This window comes from Anser cygnoides, chromosome 10 (assembly GCF_040182565.1).
Source record: "Anser cygnoides isolate HZ-2024a breed goose chromosome 10, Taihu_goose_T2T_genome, whole genome shotgun sequence".
Classification (NCBI taxonomy): domain Eukaryota; kingdom Metazoa; phylum Chordata; class Aves; order Anseriformes; family Anatidae; genus Anser; species Anser cygnoides.
Window position 1 is genome coordinate 11,625,169 of NC_089882.1, and position 22,769 is coordinate 11,647,937.

The window sequence follows — 22,769 nt, forward strand, 5'->3', positions numbered from 1 at the left end:
AGCCTTGGGGCTGACCCTAGCACCCTGATGGCCTTCCTGGGTGTCAGGCTGTAAGGGGCAGGCCTTGCCATCTTCCTGCTGCTGATGGGGAACAAACCTGGAGACAGCACGTTTAGGTCAGCTACAGCCTTTGGTGATCTGAAGGAGGTATTCACAAGAAAACGGCGACACATTTCACAATAGGCTGTCAAGCAGCCTATTCTGTCTTCCAGATAGATCTTTTGAATGCTTATTCAAGATCTTCCCTGCTATAGCCTATAACCTGTAATAACAGGCCGGTCCTAGTCAATATGGGATCATTCCTCCTCAATAAAATCTTCTGTGGAACTGAAGATTCCCAGCACTCTTTCCCTCAGTCCTCCTTTCCTGAGGAAAAAATCCCAGTTCTTCTTGTCCTTCTGTAAAACGTGACATTTTCTAGATCTTTGTTCATCGTGCTGTTGCCTTCTAGCCCCTTCACATGTCAACATCTTCCTTTAGGGCCCAAAGCTGAAGTTCTGTATTGCAGCAGAGGCTTTCTCATGATGAGCACCACAATCCACCTGCACTACACTCCCAGACTCATTTAAAAACTGTACAAGAAATACCAAATGCTTAGAAATGAACCTTAAGCAAAAGCAAATGTTGAATGTTGGAATAGATAATTTCACACGTACCAAAGTTGTTTTGTTGTTGTTGTTTTTTGTTTGTTTTTCAAATTATTAGTTTGGTTAAAAAAACAGCTTGCCACATAAAATTCAGTAGCTGTAAGTGTAGGACAGCAAGAGATCTCTAGTGTTCCTCCTAGGAACAGAGAACCAGTTAGCACAGTGCTCAAATAATATTTCTACAATAATGTGGCAAACATGTCAGAGCAGCCAGTTTTATTTGGAGCAATAATCTCTATAGAATTTTGTATTATTTTTTAAGATATTAGTAAAATTTTGTCATCAAAGGGCAAAAAGTGGTGGTCAGATAATGAACAAATCTGTTTTGGTTATTGCAATAGTGTGAGTGCTGTTCTCCATCAGGTTCTGATAACACAAGCACCAGAAACTCAGGCGCTCCAGGAAAATCTAGTTAGCTGCTGTAAAGCCTGCTCCTGATGTAAGCGCTGCGGGGGGTTGTGTCAGCTGCAGTAAACAATAAAGAGCACACACAGGATTGTACCAGGAAGGCTGGACACAACATGTCAGTTTTTTATTAACCAAAAGTGAAGCTGAACCCGAGTGGTTTAACTTGTTAAAACCATATGCTTATACGTCAGATATTTTTTTTTCATGTTAACACTGTACTGCAAGAACCAAACTTTGCAGCTATTCATCCTTTGAGAATCAAATAGTAAGTGTAAAATGAATTAAAATAAGGGTCCCTCAATGAATCGATTAAAAATATTTAACTCAAAAGAACAGACCAATTTTAAGAACTGTCTTATGAAATTCTCCCACGTGAAAGACTTTTAAAGCACTTGGAGCCTTGAGGTAGCAACTTTATGCAGAATTTAATTCCCCTTCTGCCCCACAGAGCAGAGGAAAATTAGTAATGCATTATTAGCTCCAGCCAGCTAAGCGGAGTTGAGTGTTCTCCCATGAGGTTAGTGACTTTCTTCCACCTTAAAATAGCAGTGTAGTGCTGCAGACAATCAGGAGAAAATCCACAAGGAAGGCCTCTTGAAATAAAATATATGGTTAGAAAGAAGTGAAAATAATCAGCAATAACTGTAACAACAAAAATTATCTGGAGTGGAAAAAAAAACAGTGTTTGTATTTTGGCAAGACTAGTTTACAAATACAAGTCATGAACAAGCGTCCATTTTCAGCCAACAGAAAAGAAAGAATGGAAGTGACATTCAAAGGGTTGTTTTTTTTCCCTCTGTGCAAAATTGCACAGTTTTGTTTTCTTGTCTAAAAGAGAGCATTTTGCCCCCCCCCCCTTTTTTTTTTACATTGTGAAACCTGTGCTGTGACATTAAGTAGAAATACCATATGCCAGGATATTTGACCACTGAAAGCTCCTCTCACTGACTTCACAACAATCACAAGCAGGAAATCAGAAATGAGACCTTTTCCTCCAAGTCTCAAAGACACTATCCTCTTTACCCACTTTGCTGCTGAGTTCTTTTATTAAAAACTAGATCTTTCTCCACTGTCAGAGAATCCACAGAAGATTTACTGAACACTGAGCAGTAACAACAAAAAACCTGTGCTCATTCTCCCCAGCATTTGTGAGAACAGTCATAGAGAAAAGGAATAAGCTTAGACAATAATGCAGGTGGAACTTTACTACCAGACACCTCACATCACTCCTTGGTCTTGGTATCACCCCTCGCACGTTTTCTGACTTTGCTCATTGCTGGTGCTGTTTGGCTATCCAGATACCTGGCTATGTTGAGCATCTTGCTAGAAGCTTCTGTCACTACCTTCATGTTCCAAATTTGTCCAGAACATGTTGGTTAAACCAGACCAAACTAGTCACACACATTGCAAACTAGAACAGTTTACATGGACCAGCCTTCTTACAGGCTCATTCTCCTTCAGCTGAAGGTCAGGTTGCCTCTCTACACCACCAAATGATGTCACAGATCCTGGATGCAGGATGGCATTGCCCAGTATGCCTTTGCTTCAAAGAATCTAGAGAAAGATAAAACTTCAAAAGTTTGCTCAAATCCTCCCTTCCAGGCAGAATTACCTTACAAATCTAACATTGGTCTTGCTTGGGTGTTGGTTTTTTTTTGGTTAAACTTCAAAACAATTGCCAATGTTTGCATGTGCTGCGGTATCCAGTCCTGTCCTGCAGAGAACCAAAGTGGAATCCATCTGTACAGCAGCCCAACCTGCCAGGCTCCTCCAGACAAAGGAGAGGATATTCTGCTTGGGAGCAACAAAGACCAGCTGATGATTATTCACAGCAAGTTTCTCTTTATACTGGTTTGCAGACCAGTTTATGTCTGGGTTGCAAGACAGTCACAAGCTGGCTTTAGAGAGACTTCTGTCTTAGAGCCCAAACTATCTTAAACTTTAAAATATCAGTGTAAGGGCCCGATGAGTGTGGTTTTTTCTTTTTTTTTTTCTCTTTTTTTTCTTGTCTTAAAAAAAATAAAAATCTGTAATTAAAAGAATGATATTGTCTTTGGTGTAAAACCTCAGAAGCACAAAAAGAAGTACCTGCTGCTTCTTTGGCTGTAATTTATAACAAAAAAAAAAAAAAAAAAGAAATCCAGCCCAGGAAAGCAAGGGCAATTCACTGTTCTAAAATACATGCAGTTAGAACAGCCACTACACATTACAACCAGAACTTTAATATGGAAACACCTTGTTCAGTGGTGCCCATTACAAATCATTTGCATCATATAAAAATATGACTCCAATTACAGTTACTGGACAATAGCCAAACTTATCAAGTTTCCATCTTACTCATATTGCAGGAACTGGGACGTCCTCATCAATTTAGGGAAAAATATTTATCACCCAGAAATCAACTTGCAGCTAAGTATCTTGTGCCTTAGAGAAATGTCCACTGTCATAACTAGAAACAGGAATTCAACATTAGCATCCTTCTACTCTCGCTCAGATGGCCAAGAATAAAAAGAGAAGGTTCCGTTACATTAGCATCCACAATTAAAATACCATCATCCCCATAAAAACACCACCAAGGTTTTCGTGAGCTGCAGAAGAATGCAAATTCAAAGGGTCACTAGATTTATTACCTACGAATTCAATTATTTAGTATACATATCCCATTTCACACCATAAAAATGTTCTTCTTACGGTCTGATTCTTATTTAGATAGTACTTTGATAAAATCTCAGCTGTATACCAATTAAGTTCATTAAAGCTGTAGAAATAGAATCTACCTAGAAAATGCTGCAAATTTAACAGGTATTTTAGATAACTATCATTAGCTTAGCTATCACTTAACCCAAAAGATCCCTCAAGTACACCAACTGCCTAGTTAGCAAAGACATTTGCTTTGCAAAGTCCAATGTTACTAACTTTTCAAAAGTTTTTAAAATCAACATGGCATTTGGAAGCCAAGTGGACTCCAAGTGTCCAATAAAATTAGAATACTGTGATTTTTTTGGGGGGGGGGGAGGAGCTCCTATAAATAAGTAGAGAAGTAGCTTTCCTTTAAATTACATAACATTCACCTCCTTATAAAGTTTTAAAACTGACCCAGACAACAGCACCCTGGCAAATCTAGCAGTATAAAGGATCTCCGTAAGCAGAAGGTGGCCATCTATTGTGATCTCACCACAATAAAATCCACCTGATGTCAGAAACAAGGAGCAAATTTGGGGAGATGACAACTGACACCTTCCAGCCATTTGATCTGAACTCACTGCACACTTTTTGGGAAGCGTGGAGCAAAACAATTTTCTTTGCTGCTCAGAATACACTTGAAATTTAGTAATGCTTCACTTTCTGCATTTTGTTGCTAAGCAGACTCTCACCCGTGTCCCCAGCTCAGTTTACTTGGTTTAAAGAGCTATAGTACCTGCATCTTTCAGCAGGTAGAAGAAAACTTCAGTGCCACCTTATTAACCAGCTGCACGGATGTTTTAACTTCAAACCCAGATGCTACAATTAAAAGCAAATTTGACATTGTGTAAGGAAAACAATACAAGAAGATAATAAGCCTATACAAGGCTTGTATTCCACAGGTTGCCTCTGCAGAATAGGCAACCTCCCACCACAAAATCTGATCTGAAAATTTATCCCAACGGGAACACCAGGAGGAAGGAGGCTTCTGTATCTTGTACACTTTGGATTTCGTATCAGGCACTTGAACTGTTGAACAGATGCCATTCTGAACCAAGTAAGTGAACTCGGGGTTAGAATCATCTTTAATCTAGGTCTAATAATGAAGTATCAGCAGCAAAGTGGAGGCAGGGAGCGAGCAATCCATCTGTGCTGAGACTTGCTTATGGTTTTTAAAATGCCCAAGAAGACAGCAGCAGTAACTGTTCCGTAGTGTCCATTTTCCTTGTGAGTTGTGTTGCTGATAGGAGGCTTTTCTGTGTCTTGAACTAAGAAGGCATTGAGGTACCCTGTGCCTAATTCCCTGGATCCAACAGGTCCATGCTAGAGCCAAACATTGCCACCAGCTGCTCCTCATAATGCGTTATATTCCTCTTCATAATATTCATGCAGGGTCCAAGCAACCTCTCAAACGCTTGCACATCCATGACTGCAAAGAACAGAAGTGAAAAGAAGATTGTTTATCAAAAAGGACACCACATGCCAATCTACTTTTTGATCTCAGAACACAGACATTCGGTCTGATCCATTTGGTTCTGAGGCTCCAACAGAAGCCACACAAACAAATCCTATCTCTGATTTATCTCTGTCCTGTTGCTTGGAGAAACAAGATTAATGAAATACACACCTGACCTATACACACCGTGTAGGCGTTGACAGATCACCTGGAAGCCGTGACAAACAATCTCTATATAAGAAGCTGATGCTGAAATCTGGAGTCCTGGTGCAAGTTCCCCCTTTCAAAGGGCACAGACCATACAAGCAGGGAAAACAGAGCCTGCTGGGCAGTTATCCCCACCCACCTGAAACTGAAGGTCTGAGCAGGAGACAATGGTGCTTCTCAAACCTCGTCATGGAAATCCACTCCAGGCCAATGCTCTTAGCTTCTAGCATCTGACCACAAGGTACCAAAAGGCTGGCCAGGTTTCAAATAACTGCTCTGTCAGAGGTAGTCCACAAAACAAGCGAAGACCAGAAGAGAGTAACTAGAAACATAGAACATCTGCTTACCTAAACATTTGACCTCCCCAACAGCATAGGCAGAGGCTGCCCTGGGTTTGTTGGTAACAAGTGCAAGCTCTCCAAAATACTGTCCTCTGCGACACCGAGCAATCTCCACTTCTTGGTTAGCTTCCTTACTCGTCATAGTCTGTAAAACAGTGCATTTTAATTATTCACATGCAGTTCTGTCTTTGTACAAGGCTCAAGTCAATCCCAGATATCCTGGGGATGTGCAACCACTCATTGGTTTAGAGCTTTTAAACTAGCAGTTCCCAAATCGTCCCCTGTATTGGTAGAATACCCTGACAGAACGTTCAATTACAAGTTTGATAAGAAAAGTGTATGCTGGCCCACAGGTTTTGAGGTTGGCAGATACTCACAGCTTTGGGAACTGCTATTACAGTCGCCTAACACAGGTACAAAGTTTTCTCATGCATGAGACTTTGCTCCCTAAGGACTGCTCCAGGCTGTAGAGAGATTTGTTCAAATGCCAATGGCTATTATGTCACTGGAGATAAAATGCCCCAGCTTTGTTAGCTGCAGTTTGCTATAATTCTACAAGTTTCATTTCCACACTTAAGGCCAGCGAGAGTACATCAGGTCAGTTTGCAGAGGAGCAGATACAAGCAAAAGACCTTCCAACTTTAGCAAACTGAATTCTGGCCACTTCAGAACAGATACAGGGATTTACAACCTACATCACATAAGTGACGAGGATAAATATCATTAAAAAAATCAATCTTAAAATAAGCTAGGTTTTTGCACGCTGCTCGCGTTAATTGATCAAATCAGGGATTAATCTAAAGCTTGATCACCCAATTTGAACTTACCTTGCTTTTAATCATGATTTTTACTTCACCAGATTCTACAATGTAAAAGGAATCTGCTTTATCACCCTGTGAAGAAAAGGTAAAACACTTTTTTTTGTTTACTGTAAAAGTATATATATATATGAATGGTATTAAAGCATTCATTCTGAACTAGGCTTTGTGCAGAGATCTGCTGGAATTGAGTGACACTCAAATTCTTAAAGCATTAAAAGACGACTGGTTATGCAAATATATCAGAGGAACCCACAGGGGAAGAAACTGTTAGTACACATCCTTCAGTGACAGGGGAGGTAGAAAGGAAAGAAGCAAAGGGGATTGACAATACAGAGCAAAATCACTTAAGTGAACACAAATCTTCCGATACTCATGAAAGCAACCAGAAGATAGTGAAACTAACTTGAGCCTAGAATTTTCAGAAGCAAGTTTTAATAAAACATCAAGTCAGTGACCACATTTCTAGATGTCAGTAGGAAGAAAGATCCATTAAACTAAGTATGAATGAGTTCAACCAATCCTATCTAAAACAGTGGGATCAGCAGAATCCAGAATAGCTACACTTGAGGAACATTAACATAGAAAGGAAGAGGACCACATCCACAATGCAAGCCATCTACATGAGGAATGATGCAACAGCCATAGAAAGGTAGTGAGTAAGGAATGAAGCACTTAATGGCATCATGCCATTACATGAAAATAAGTCACACCAGGAAAGTGGGAGAACCTCCAAATTGATAGCCATTTTATATCAAATTCTACAAAGATATGCTAAGGTGTTGCTGAATAACTGAGCATTAAGTAAAAATTTTTGTTTTAGTCAAACTCAGCTGTTTCTATGAAAAAGTCCTATGACTACTACCTAGACTTCAGTAAGGCCTCTGACACTGTCTCCAAAAAGATCCTCATAGAGAAGCTATTGAAATGTGTGCTGGATGAGAGAAAAGGGGTTCATGGTATTGATGCAACTGCTGTAACGGAAGAGCTAGCAGTCTTTTCCAAGCATAACATTTCATCATCTTTTCACTATCGCCCCAAACAATCCAGACTATTAATCCTACTTGTATTTTTTTTTTTTACAGGTAATTCCATCCTTGTCCTTAATTCACTTATTACAGAGATTAAAACCAACTGCGCAACTGGAGGCTGATTTATAAGCTTTGATTTTTCTGAGAGTCCAGTTTTCTCAGATTCTTAAGCAACAAGATTTTCAGCTTACAAAACTGAGCGTCTTTTTGGAGAGAAGTAATTTGGCAGTATTTGGTTATCAGCAAAATAAGGTTTCCTACATTCAGTGTTATCTGACATTCAAGGTAATTAAGATCAACTATTCAAGATATTATCAAGGAGTCACACTCCATTTATAAAACAAGACAACTTGTGATCAAAAGCGTACTATTTCTGGTAGGCCAAGGACTTTCTTGCATTAACTCCTATTTGAACAAGAGTACTTTCATAAAATAAGTAAATATACAAAGCAACTTCCAGTGAAACTTGATGCAGAATTCTGGTGTTTCATCAGTAAAAATATCCCAAAAAGTTATTTCTGTCACAGCCAACAAAAACATAGCTTCAGCTTGAATTTGTCCAGCTTTATGTTCCACCAATCTGGCCTTGATCTATTACAGCAGACAAAACATATCAACAACCAGAGACTGTCAGTTGAAGTCAGACTACAACACTGAAATACTCTTTTTAAGAGCATGAGGAAAAGAGTGGTTTAAGTAACTGATAGTTTCTTAGACAGTATAGTTAACTCAGTTGAGTCCAACTAGTAAAATATTCCCAGTGAGTTCATTTAGTTTTATTCAAATCACGCTCCTGTTGAATTGTTTGATTGTGCTGCTTAGTCAGACCTAGAAATCAGAGATGCTTTTACTATGTGATTGCGACTCCTTGTTTAATCTGGTCGCAGATGCCTATAAAAGGTACAGCTGGGAATGGAAAATAGCTTTCATGGAAAACTGCATAGACGGACTTACTTTCAGCTTAAGGCACATTCTTCTTGAACCCTTTCAAAGACCAATTATGAAAAACAAGTGGACACAAGCAGAAAAAACAGAAGCTAAAGTAATAGAAAAAATACGTAGCAAAAGACTCAGTGGTACTTCCCCAAATATTCAAAAGCTGGTTAAACAAACTGGATGTTAAAGTTTAAGGCAAGATCTGGTGTGGCCCACTGGAAGTTTGAAGAAAAAATAAGTGATGCCAAGTTGATTCAATTAACATGATTCTATAAGTAAGTTCCACATAGGAAAAGAAGAAGAGATGAGAGAATGATAAATGGGAATTTAGACTCCAAGTACCTGAGCAATGATACGTTCCCCATCTTGATACACTTTCTCTCCTATAACATCCACAATTTTCATTCGCTCTGATGCCTAGAATGAAGAGGAAAATTAAGCACAATTATCTGTCTGCTACAGTACATCTCTAGTAAACTTTGTAACTCAGAATTGAAGATGCATTCACTAGACACACACACACACACACACACACACAATCTGGGTACTGAAAAATGCAGCCCTAACAATGACTTTGTTAAACTGCCCAACAGTTTTCAAGACTACCATAATCAATAGGCAAATAAATTTTTCTAGTGTCCCATCCGTGTGCTTTTCTTACCCCCTAAATTTAAAATAACAGATTTGGCTGTTTTAGAACAGCAACAACAAAAATACGTCCTGTGAGATTCAGATGAAATTTGACAAAAGCACTTAGAAAAAGTCACAAATTTCCTAAGAACAAACTTCAGTGAGAATACCAGCAGCACAAATTCAAAATATTTTAATCACCACACACTTGAATAATCTTTTTTTTTTTTTTTCCCAGTCCCAAAACTCACTCCTAGATTAGTGAGAGGAAGAGGTGATCTGAAGAAGATACTGGGTCTAAACTGTAAGCAGGCATTGCAACAGGATGCCCAGCAGCAAGGTCAGGAGGTACTAATCTGACATGCAGTGAAACATGCCTAAGCCCTCACAAACAGGAAGGGAGAAAGGACAGTTAAATTTATCTCCAGTGTTTCCTGCTTCTCATCCAGCATACCACAAAACAATGTTATTTGTTCAGATCAGTGTAAAAATGTATTCAGAAAGGAAGAAAATCTTAAACAGTTAAAAATGAATACCTCAACAGATGATTCAGTTTTAATCCATTCATTTCACAAATGCACTTCAATCTAACCCGTGTTTGAGAAACTGTTAATTCTGATCCACGCATGATTCAACTGCAGTGTGTCATGCAAAAAGCCATGCAGTGCTAATGAGTTATTTTTCTATATCCTTAAATATTTATGAGTCATTTTGCTCAAAAGTCACATTGATTGAACTAGTTTAAGCCAGCCATCGAAGGAGAAGATGTTATGCAATTCACCCCTTCCACAGCTATCAGCATATGTCCAAACTAATATATAGTAGAGGTTGCTTTTCACACCTATGATACTTGATCACTTTGTAATTTTCTCTTAAGAGGATTAAAAGATGTTCTGAAATACAAAATATCAATGCTAACAAAGAAATCTAAGTTGTGATACAAGGCAAAGGCAGAAACATACCAACGTTCAAAGCAGTTTGGTATGGCTACAAAACCCTTCTGAAAACACAGTCTGAACACAGCTTAGAAGTGACTACACATTCCTAAAATCATGTACCACACACATCAACGTAACACGTGTCAGCTCTGCCTGGTCATTTTGTTCCCAGGCAGCAGTGCTTTCTTTAGCCTGTTCTTAGTTTAACTACTGAATATGGGTTAAGGTTTAAGGCAAGATCTGGTGTGGCCCACAGCTATGAAATTAAAACCATTCGCAGTCAACGAAGGCCAAATTTTTCAGTGATTGTACCATTACTTCAGTATCACACCCTCAAACAGAACCAAAGTCACAAGTCCCAGTGTTCACTTTCATACATGTTCTCCGTTTTATACTTTGTTTTTAAATGTTTATACAGACTAGGATAAAAAATGTCTACTGTGAACAAAGGATATGAAAAAAATGTTGTACAACATTTTGTACATGTTGTTCAACAACGTAAATTCACTTGTACGGCAAATGGGACACTGAAGCAGCTCTTAAAAATCTGTAAGCAAAACTGACAGATTTCTGATATAGCAGAAACACTGACTGCAGTGATAATGCTAGTGCAAGAATCTGATATTTCCGAGAGTCTTTACCTCCAAGGATTTAAGAAGGGGCACAGATTCAATAAATAACTCATATGTCTTCCTCTTCTTTGCATTGTTTTTCAATATAATTCTTTTGAATGTCACTCGATCCTGCAAGAAACAGCACAAATTATTCCTCTCACCTAAAATGCTTATTGATTAAAGAACTAACAAACATTAACTAAGCAGTGTAAGAAACACTGGATATGAGAGTCAGGCTATTAAATTGGCACCATATCCTTTGCAATGGTGATCCTAACAGCTCTTGTGGGAGTATTTACTGTAACAACAAACTGAAAGACAGGGAGCTCTACGACAAACTTGGTCCTTCTCAGGTAAGCACTTAAGAATTCCCCTTTTAGTCTATCTTGTACTTTTTTTCAGAGTTGAGTTTGTTTTCTTTTTTGGTTGATTTTTATTATATCTTTCGTGCTTCCACATAGAATAAAGAAATTATTCTCTTCTTGCTGAAGCCATTGGAAATTGGAATTTGCAACACTTATTTGGTAAAGCAACTACAGGATTAAGTCTGAACTGGATTCTTCTGTCCTCAGTTCAGATTTAGATCAGCACAAAGAGTATCAAACAGCAACAGACTTGATTTCCTCCTCCACCTTTAAGGATCCAAGAGGCAGCTTTTTGCAGGGACTGGCTCCTTCTGAACTTCTATCTGTCCACATGCACCACAAGCACCTTCTTGATGTAAAAATTCTTTGGTTTGCTTTTGAAGCCTAAATACTGGGCAAGATTTCCAGCCTGCTGCTCCACCACCTGCCCTGCTGACTTTTTTTTCAGGCAGCAGTTAGTGCTGTACCAGCTCCATGGCCAGTGGGCGGCAGTACGTGCCTGAGTGAAGGCAAGCTCGCCCAGCTCACTACATCTGTCTCAGTACCTGCAGTGGCAGACATGTTTGCGAGTTTATTGTCAGAGATTTTACTGAAATGCTTTTTCTTTGCACGCAGAAAAGGCTGGGCTGAACTACTGTAGAACACTGCTGAGAAGGGGCAAAAGAGAGTTGCAAATACACAGCACACCCAGGCTAAGGGGAAAGGCACTTGCCCCCCAGTATTTCTGTTAGTGTTTGCAGAACAGTGATGCTAACAGCCTATAAATGATGTGAGCCTAAATGGGAAAATCAAAAATAAAGTCAGAAGAAAGGAGCAGAAATTCGGTCAGGAAAAAGGTCCCCCCAAATATATATATATTTTAAATATACCACTTAATTAGCAGCAACATCCAAAGTCCCTGAGAGACATTCCTCTGCATCTTCATTTTCTAAAAACATCAACTGATACTTCAGAAGAGATTTTGAGGTGAAGTGGTGTTTCCAGGTAAGAGAACAGTTTTATGGGCTGCAGGCTACATATACTTTGAGAGGAAACAATGACTGATGCTGGTAGCACTAGTGGAATATGTAAATTGAAGGAGGTGACAGATGAACAGAATAGTGTCACTGTTATCCAAAGGACAAGAGATGACAAAGCCTGAGGGATTAGTGGTTGGTTGGTTGGTTGGTTGGTTTTTTGTCTGTTTTTTTTTTTTTGGGGGGGGGGGGGGGGGGGGGGGGGGGGGGGGGGTTCTTTTGTTTTAAAGAAATTCTTCAGTGGTAGAAGTCTCTTCATATGTACACCTTTAGAGAAGCAGAGAGGTGCAGAAATTGTCAGGGGAATTGCAAAAACATAAATTCAGAATTCATTTGTTTCAGAGTATCAATGAGGTAGGAGAAGCAGCAGTATTTGGACAAAAAGACAGAGCAGTGATGAAAGCATGCACAGTTGTGAGGCTTTCCCCAGACACATTCAATAGCAAACGGTGAGGACATTTCTCTGCTCCACAGAAAACCCCTATTTCATTACTGCTTCGTGTTTGAGCCTTCTGTTAGCCTAAGCCTGCAATGCAGCAAGAGTAACCCGCACCTCCTAAATGGCAGACAATCTATAAGCTTTAGCAATTACTTTTGCAGACTAATAAAGATATGTTTAAATTACATCAGGCACAAAATAATACAATAAAACATGCCAATAACAGAATAACAGGAATAAATAACCAAAGGTTTGGACTGGAAAATGGAACCTTAGTTAATAAAATATCCACAGGACAGACATCTAGCAAAAGGTCTCCCTTCAACTACATCTTGCTAATTAAGTGAATGTAATCACAGAACGAAAACAAAATTAACCTGATTTGTGCAGCTCTTTTCAAAGGCAAACTGGAACAAAGAATCATCTTCTCAGTTTCTTCCTTTTATGAATGGGCTGTGTACGTAGCTATTTTGTTCAAGAAATTAGATACCGACATTACTCCCTGGCTGATTTACCAAAATCTTTTCTTTCAGCTCAGAAAGAAAAGGAAAATCAGTTCTCTCAGCAAGTGCAGAGATTGCATAAGCATGCCGTGTGTAGCAGCTTATCAGTCGTATAATCAAGGTCACAACACATGGTGAACCCCCAGCGATTGTTGCTGCGGAGCACAGTGCACACTGAAAGCATACAACACTTTTGGCTTCAAAGGCTTCTCTGATGGCACAATTTACTTATTATGTGAGCCCTTACCGACGAGTAAGAGAGCACTGTGAAAATAACCCTATCCAAATAGTGTAGAGAAAAGAACTAAAATAGGAAACTAATGTCTACAGCTTCACATTAAACACTGATGGGCTAGAGACATAGCAACATCACCATTTAGCTTGGTATCTCAAAAGGTCGCATTGACCCGAGAACCTCTTCCAGGGTAACACAAAGGGACCAGAAACATCATGACAGTTTATTCTGAGGGAAAACAAAGCTTTGGGCAGTTTTCCTACTCTTCAAATTACTGACATGCTCAAGAAGATATTCAACACTGTCCATATCCCTTAAAGGGGACAAAATGGCATAAAGGTGAGTTGAAAATAAAGAATGTTATTTAGATACTGTTTTTTCCCTCTGCAAAATATGTGCATTAATGTCTCCACTGTTCTCTGCAGGATGAAGGGACGTTTGTTTGCTTTTTCCCTGACAAGAGCTCTGATAACAACAAATGCAAAATGATAAAAAGGACAGATAAAACTAGCAACACAGTTTTTACAGATGAGTTGTTCTAGAAGGGTGGCCAAAACCATTTGCACAATGGATCTTTTATGCAACAAGGTGAGATAACAAATCATGATAAAATAGCTATTAGCACAAGGAATCATACTGAGAAAAGCACCTGCTGCTAGATATGGTGAGTTAGTATTTCAAACAGTACGCATATGAGAGCGACTTCCTTTCCTTACCAGTCCCCAAAGGGCTCCTTCTGTCGTGGCAACAATGGTGGCAGCTCTAGGAGTGTTGTACAGCAACGCCAGTTCCCCAAAACTGCCGTGATTATCATAGCGGCCCACACAGCGTGCCTGGTTGTCTTTTGCTACAACAATATCATACAATCCCCTGGAAAACAATGGAATAGATGCTTTTCATTAGACAACATCACAGTACAGACATCAAAAACATTTTTTTGCTGTTATACAAATAGTCCTCTTATTGCTAGGTGCGATGGAACATGCTTTATTGAGTTTTCCAATTGCCCAACACTAAACTGCTTCTAGCTACAGTATTTCCACAATATCTTTCCATTAATAAAGCATTTTAGTCTCGGTAGACCTGGCCAGAACCTAATTGCTTTCCTCTGCATAGTATTTTGACAACGCTGTTTTAAGTGATCCAGCCAGGGGAAAGAAAGGTAGTTGGATGGGTGCGGATGCTCTTTAACTCCATCTGTCTTCTCACAGCATGTGTATTACCCAGTGAGGCCCCTTTGGGGTGTCTCGAATCCATCTATAACCTTTATTTGGCTGTTTTTTCAACAATATCTCTGAAGATTGGTGCTTCTGATGCCTCTCAGAGAGGGAAGACGTCTTTTTGATTTAAAGAGCCATCTGTGAGCACTTTGAGTGAAACGAAACAACTTCTTCCCATCCCTCAGCCTGAAAGTCACTTACTAGTGCCATTTGTTTCCAAATAACTATAGCCATGTAACCTTCAGCCTAGCATTCAGATGTCTGTGGCCCAAGGACTATATGGGTGAGGTGTCACTGGGTGACCTTGGCTCAGCCTTACAGAGAGAACTTGCTGAGCTGTGAGACAGTCTGTGAGCTAAAGCTCTGCAAGATAAGAAGAATAAAGACACAGACCAAAGTGTCATTGTTGAGATGGTAATCATACATAGCTCAAGGACTCAAAAGAAAAATGCTCACATGAAAAAATATAAAATCCCTAAGGAAAAAAAAGCAGAAAAGGGCAACTCAGTAAGATGGTGGACGCACCATGAGGATGTCCACCTCTGTCACATTTGATTGCCCTTGGCAAATGATCCAAAAGTCAATGGGAACCTAAAGGGGAACATGGAAAGACAAAGGGAAGAGGCAACAATTGCAAAAAGTATGTTTCCTTTGGAAACCATCTTGGAGTAGGTATTCCCTGCCATTTCTAAGAAGCTGAAAAGAAACATGCTTCACTTTTCAAAGGCACAGCTGCTTACCACTCAATGACATAGAAGTTGTCTCCATCGTCCCCTTGATCAATCACGTGTTCCTGAGGTTTCACCTTCCTCTCAAACATGGCATCAAGGACCTGAGACAGCTGCTCCTATAAAACAAACAAGAGAGGGGAAAAAAGAAAAACACACTCAGAAAATACAACTTTGCATTATTTGCTGGACAAAGGCAAATTCATTTGACCTGATCTGGATAATGAACTGCAACATGCATTGCATTATTTTTGCTTGTATGCAAATACAAGTAATTTTGATATTGAATTTTGCTTTTAACTAGAAAGTACCTCACTGTTTCCAGCCTATTAATATAAGTTCAGTAATGCAGACAAACAGATGCTTCCCTTACAGCAGAGCTATTATCTCAAATTTATGTTCAAATTGCTTTGGCACTGAAATGGTATGCATCAGTTAAGCACATATGTATAAGCAAGCTTTCACTTGGTATAATCTGACACATCTCCACTGCAATGGATACATACTGATTTATATCAGCAGTACACATATTTCATTATATTTATGTCTAAAAACCACACCATGATTTATTAATATCATATTTGCGCTGTTACCAGCCAAGAGCCCCAACCATGACAAGGGCTGTACTCAACAAGCCTCTGGACAAAGTTATTTCCCCAGATACTCTGTGTCTTAGAGAACCTGCAACTTCTGCACCAGATGAGATCAGGCAGCCACCGATGGGGAGCACATACAGAAAATGGGATAAGCTTTGGCAGCACAGCAGACGCAAACGGGGTTTCTCTGATGAGCCATGACTAAACTTTCTTTTGTACGCAGCGCAGCCAAGGAAGTTGTAAAAGTCAAAGCCCACACACAGACAGCACAACCATGCATGATACTGCTATTAACGCTCTTGCAAATACAGGTCATCCAAAGATTTTCAAAACTATCTATCCTGGTGAGAGAAGCCACTCATATAAAGGCCTCACCCATTTTCTACAGGGAGAGGTCAAACCACCCAGCCAGGGAAAATAAATGCTATCTCCCCCCTTAAACACTACACTCATCCTACACCATTTTCACTTAACGACTAAAATGTTGAATTGAGATGTACAAGTTATTAAAATAAATGCCTAACACTTGCCGTATGTTAGAAGCTTAACGTATTTGACAACATTACTTGTTACGTTATTTTTCATTACAGCATTCCCCGTTGTAAGGGCTAGGAAATTAAGACACAGAAGATAGGCAATTTGCTAAAGCCCCCTGGAAGACGGTGCGATCCCACAGCAGTATTCCCACTGCAGACACGTGCTGATTTATTCAACGCCTACACGGCACATTGGTTGCAGAGCTGGGATTAGGAGCCATCTCACCTTACAGCCAGACATGAGATAAAACTCTCTAACACTAGAAACTCAGACCAACATCCCTTTCTTCTCCAGCTCCCTTCCCACGGTCCTTTCCATGCTGGCACAGACTAGCAAGGACTTTTTAATTACATGCCATAAAAGCTTTTAAACTACATTCCCAATCACATAGCAAATTATTAATATATCTTTTAGATAAATCTAAACAATCTTTCACCTAACACTGTAATAAATAATCTTCTCATTTTCACAGAGCTGGTTCAGACATTACTGCCATGGCACCAGGATCCAAGCACCCTGCCATTTCCCACATATGAAACACTACAGTTCACAGAAAGTATATGCATTCCTCCTCCATTTCCTGTTTCACAGGAGCTCCAGAATAAAACCCCAGGTTAAAAAAAAAAAAAAAAAAAGTCTTTCTTTAATTTTCACATTTCTGTCATCATCATTTATAATGATCTTGCAAGGTATCTCAGATGTTCAGCCCTAGACTTGGCTCTAGATGGCTCTGCTACAAGATTGTTTGGCTCTAGACTGTTCACTGACAGACTCTCTGGTGCTAGACTTGGCTCTGGACCGTTTGGCTCTTGGCATTTTGGCTCTGCATTGTTTGACTCCAGAGCATTTGGAACTAGACTTTGGGGCTCTAGACCACTCAGCTCCAGACAAGTCAGTGCTAGGCTTGGCTCTAGGTGGCTTTGGCTCTACACTGGCTCTATACTGAAAATATTGCCTCTCATTTCACTCCAACTTTATTCTCTTGTCCTTAAAAACTCTCTTGATGCTTAAACTAAATTAAGAACCATTGCCTGAATGCCGTTCAACCACTTATTTCACAGCATGCATTTAAGTAACAGTTGTCAGAAAACAAGCAATATAAATCTTAAAAAGCTTTTTAAAAATACTGTAACTCAGCAGTGTTTTATTTGGAGGACAAACAGGCAGACTTATTTGTAAGTAAATGAAACACTGAGCTCTTTTGTTAATAAAAGGACAAGGTCTAGGAGATGCCTGAACTGTAAGACCCTCATTTCAAATAGGGGTACTGAGGATGCCTGAAGGCCTTGCTGCTAAGGATAAGAGGCTTTGCTCTCACCCAGTACGAAATTCAGTCATAACTAAAATTCTACAACCTCCTTTCTAAGATACTGGGGAGCATACACATGATATTACATTCACGGCTTTAAACAGCAGAAAGATTACCTACTCCCCCTGCACTTTAGATTGAAGCATAAATCATGTGTATCGTTGGGCATGCTCAAAACTTCAGGGTTAAACTCTCTGATAATCTGGATTGATTTCAGTCCAAAGTTCTGTGTGAACCTTGCTAGAAGTGATCCACTGGACATCGGCTCCTTTGTATTTGATACCAAGTATGACATCAACTAATCATACAAGGTAAGACATTTAAAAGGGCAGTTGAGTCACTGGACCTAAATTCAGCACAGTTCACCCACATGCAACCAGTGGAAAAGGAATGAATTTGGCCAGGACATTCGAGTCACACAAACACTTTTACTCCTTGAAGGGTCTTACAGCTTGTTTTTAAAACAAAACAAAACGCAACAACACTGTTTTACATGACACTGTTTGGAAGCTACGGAGCAAAGAACAGATTTTGAGCCTCACTTTGGAAGTATTCCTCACAATTATTGAAGGATATTATACACTGAGCAAAAGCAGCGGCCATGCATTTCATGCATTTCAGTAGGTACTCTGTAGCCAACCTTCCACACAAGTCGTATTTCCCAATTGTGCAGAGGAGGTTAAAAAGAAATTATTGGGATGAGGGGTGAAAGGAGGCAAGTTCCATACACCATTTTAGGTGTACTTAAGACTAGAAAACACTTCCCTCTCTGCTAAGTGCCCTTTGTCATACTATAATTAATGTACGTACTGCAGTCATCTTTCAGCCATGTGCTATCTTAAAGCTGGAGTCTTTAACAGCTGCAGTTAAGACCATTTCCATTACTTCTCTCCCCAGTTGCTTAGAAAGCTTTTCCCAAGAAGCAGTATTTTTCTAAGGCCACTTTTTCAGCTCAGATATGTTTTTCATAGTCATCTTTAAGTATGAACTGCTTATTAATTTTTTGCTTCTGGGTGATTTTGCTGGAAGCTAAAAGATCGGCCTAATCAATTTGAATAGTGATCACATTTTGTAGATACCCCTTGAGCTGCTGAATATTCTTAGATGTTTCATTTTTTACTATACACAATTGGTTTACTTGCAAAAGGAGCATTTTAAATGTCTTAAGTAAATAAATATAATGACAGAATCCCAGAACAGCGAAAGAACGGTCTTTGTAAGAACAGCTTTCAAGGAAACTTTTCGACTGAATGTGAATTTCTTAAGCTTGCTGCAGTCAAAAGCTTTTAAATACTCTTTTGGGAATGCAGTTCAATGGCTCTTGGAGGTTGTACAGCAACCAAGAACTGTGAGAACTTCAAGGAAAGCTGAGCAGCATTTCTGAAACCATAAACTACATCCTTTCATATCTCAGACAAAGCTCTGATTCAAACCAGGAAGATGCAGGGACCACTGCTGGTGTTAGAGCTTTCATTCCTCCCCTTTGTTTTTATGATAGTACAATAGAAAAATAAAATAAAATATAATCAACCTGTAGTGGAGATGTCAGTTCCATTTTGTTGGAAACACCAAATCAGATATGAGAAGCACTTGCTCCTATGGTCTTTCAGAGGCTGGATTTGATGATTTCCAGAGGTCCATTCCTGAACTATCCTACATACCTGAACTAACCTACGAACCTCATTTAAAAAAAATGAAAGGCAAAAAACACAATTACATTTTCTAAGAGCCAGCAGCAATGGAGATGCTCATCATTAAAACCCAATGCGGAAGCAAGCAGCAATTAATTATTAACTTCAGCAATAAATCTGCAAGATGAAGAACAAGAATAACCTAAAAACATTACTTTTATATTCACTTGCAGAAAATTTACTGACACACTGACATTTAAAAAAAGGTGAAGCAATCTAAAATCAAGCAAATGCAGACAGAGTTCAACAATTATAAATTGTGTAAGTTATTTCAATTTTAAATTGCCCATGAAATTATGAGCTGTTCTGTCAGGAAAAGCAAATCAAGTGTAATGGTACCCAGAAGTAAAAGAAAAATAGAATTTATAAAATACTTTTCTGTAACAAAAAAAGAAAAAAAAATGGAATTTGCAGGGATAGTGATCTGACAGTCACAATAACTGACAATTTGTCCTGTTTTTATTGTTCATTGACGGTAACCTCCAGATACATGCCCCAAGCCAGTCTGCTTATAATTAAAATTGTACGAACTATCACAATAACAGTGTCTGGACTGTTAGATCAAGCTACAGAACAGCAACTCCAGTTTAGATTTCATTAAACTGATATTACCTGATCTAGATTTCTGAAGAGCAGGATATCTTTACATGCTTCCTGCAGTCTGCATCGTTGTTCATCAGTTTTTGGATGAACTACCTTTAAAAAAAAAGTAAAAATGAACAAACTGTTATGACAGCAAAGAAATATGATTACAAATTGAACCTTCACTTCAAAATGAAAACACAAACACAATTTTAAAGTAACATAGTGTAAAGTTCTTTTTTGTTGTTTACATAAACAGTATTTACACATAAATGTACAATGCAAGACAGAGTGAAAGAAAAATACAGAAAAATATTATGCTGACAATTAACACATGCTAAAAAACACTGAAGAGAGACAAGAATAAAAGGATGCCTTTCCCTTCCCTTCTAACTGAGCCATAGAGACAGTCACAAATAAACCTATCATCGGGTTAAAGTAACCAACATTCACTGTGTCTCATAAAAATATTTATCTGCTCTTTTTTTTTGATTGGGGGGTAATTATGAAAACATATAAAAAGCATTAATTAGTTCATATTCACCGTATTAACTGTATTTCTGGAATAACAAGAGTTCTGAAAAACAGTTACATTAGCAGGCATTTCTAAATATTCTTTGTCCAACCTTGAGTAGCAGACCTCATTTGAAAAAAAAAATATATATATATATGTATATATATTTTTTACTAATATTGAGCCAGCAGTCAGGAAAATTAACACTTTTGATGAAATAGATGTATCCACGTTTAAAACCATCTTGATTATCAGACAGTCTTTTTTTTTTTTTGTAGCATCTTATGTATGAACTATCTTCTCGTTCAAGACAAATTAGATTAGACTTAGATTTTTCCTTGCAGAAGTGTAAGCATCAGTGAGATGGAATCTGGAAATGGGACAGCAGAAAGTCCCTAGAGAAAACACTGACCCTCACCAGCCAGGCTACAGGATTTCCTCACATAAAATATCTCTAAAGAAAGACAATAACAGTACCTGGACTTGCAATTCCTAGAAATTTCCAACTTGCAAAAACAATAGAACAACAGGTGGTCACAAGTCTCAAAACCTTTCAAGGAAGTATTTCTCCTACCCAGGCAAACTGCTTTGACAAGAAGGCAGTGAAAAGCATGCGAGGAATTTCAAACACCCATGAAGGAACAGCTGTGCTTGAGTTTAACTAAACCTTCATAACAGCACCAGTACTCTAGGAATTGCCTCAACAAGCATTAAGGATAATTAAGAAAGGAAAATATCCAAACTTTTATAGATGGTAGACTTAAGTAGAGATATCAAGTCCTCTGAAGTAAAACTGTATTAAAGCTACAGTGACAAAATAAGTGTATGTGATAAAGTGGCCTTAAGTTTCAGAGCAATGCCACATTGTCAGCGACAGCATACTTCACCACCTCGCAGAATGAAATGCACAAATGGTAAGGAAGTCTGACGTACTGACGTCTGCTTGTCAAGCTGTAGAGAGAACCAAGCACGGCGTAATTCATTCATTCTTACCCTTTGTTCTGTATCTTCTTCTTCTTCATCTGGATCGAAAGCCTCAGCACAAACTATAGAAAAAAAGGAGTACATTAGAAAACGAATATCAATCAAAGCAAGTTTAAGTTAATTTCCTCTAGATTCATTATCTGTGTTTTATTTTCCTACAGGAAAAAAAAACAAAACCTGTTTTCTTATGTCATAATGGTGTCAGAGACTTAAATTCCATCTATTCTCAGAACAAGCACAGCAGAGCTGTTCTCAAACTCTCATGTAAGAAGTTTGTAATTTACAATAGAAGGTAATGTTGCCTATGGAGTACTCAGGTGCACAGGTAGATTTCCTTTGATTTTTTATCAAAGCATAACAATCACTATTCAGATTCATTTACAAACACATTACAAATCCAGATTCATTTACAAACACATACAAACACAGGCAGAGGGAAAATACTGCAGCTACATTGCCCAGTTCTCTGCAGTACACAGTATATAGCAAAACTCACTGAAAAAAGGGCAAAGAGGCATGTGGCACTCGCCCTTCCTCAAGCCAAATTTGCAAGTATCTACAGCTTTTGTTGTGCTTTTGTTTGTTCGGTTGGTTTAATACAGAGAAATCACACATTTACTCAGAATTTAACCTGGGAAATGAATAATCAGCTTGACCATAATATATTCTATAACAAAAAATGTTTAATCCCCTCCCCCAATATGCTCCTATATCTCACTACATTTGAATCAAATGAACATCCAGTTCCAATATGAAAATGACACTGAAAAAATCAGACAAATTGATTTTTTTTTTTCAAAGAACATTTGTGGAAACCATACACTCCAGTGCATAGGAAAAAGGCTTCCAAACAGGTCATTGTAATTACAGGATCAGTTATGGGTGAGGTAATGATAACAGTGAGCTTCTAAAATTTCAGATTATTTTTGTCCAGTTTTATTACTTCAGAAAAGGCTCATCTTCACAGTTATGCTATTACACCGTTTCACAATATTAAACACAGACTCCTTTGGCTGAAAGAAGCCTAGGTCCCTGGTTCAGATTTTCTTGTTAATTCATGGACATTTGCCGTTTGTACATGTCAAAGTGTACATTCTAACTATCTGCACAGGCATAGAAAGCAAGAGTCAGTCCTGTGTTCATCTACTCCTGCTCTTGCTGTAATAAGGATGGTCTCACTGCTGAGGCTATACAATACTTGTAAAATTTTACAAGGAAACACAGACAAGCATTTTTCTTTGTACTTTATCCAGCATCCTGACAATACTGAAGACTTGGCAGAATGCCCAGAAGCTCACTGCAATGACATATAATAACTGAATGGACTTAGAAAGTATAAATA

At 38.7% G+C, this 22,769-nt stretch overlaps 1 protein-coding gene across 1 annotated transcript in view; it reads right to left on the bottom strand.

The window, feature by feature from the left end:
* Positions 1-1,712: 1,712 nt before the first annotated feature.
* The window catches only part of PRKAR2A (protein kinase cAMP-dependent type II regulatory subunit alpha), a 56,076-nt gene continuing 35,019 nt past the window's right edge, over positions 1,713-22,769 (bottom strand). The window contains exons 3-11 of the mRNA XM_048072299.2: positions 21,437-21,489; positions 19,960-20,043; positions 15,227-15,333; positions 13,983-14,136; positions 10,736-10,837; positions 8,869-8,943; positions 6,569-6,634; positions 5,748-5,886; positions 1,713-5,166 (exon numbers count right to left, since the gene is read on the bottom strand). Coding sequence (XP_047928256.1) covers positions 5,033-5,166; positions 5,748-5,886; positions 6,569-6,634; positions 8,869-8,943; positions 10,736-10,837; positions 13,983-14,136; positions 15,227-15,333; positions 19,960-20,043; positions 21,437-21,489 — 914 coding nt within the window. The 3' untranslated portion in view covers positions 1,713-5,032. The remainder of the gene's footprint in view (positions 5,167-5,747; positions 5,887-6,568; positions 6,635-8,868; positions 8,944-10,735; positions 10,838-13,982; positions 14,137-15,226; positions 15,334-19,959; positions 20,044-21,436; positions 21,490-22,769) is intronic.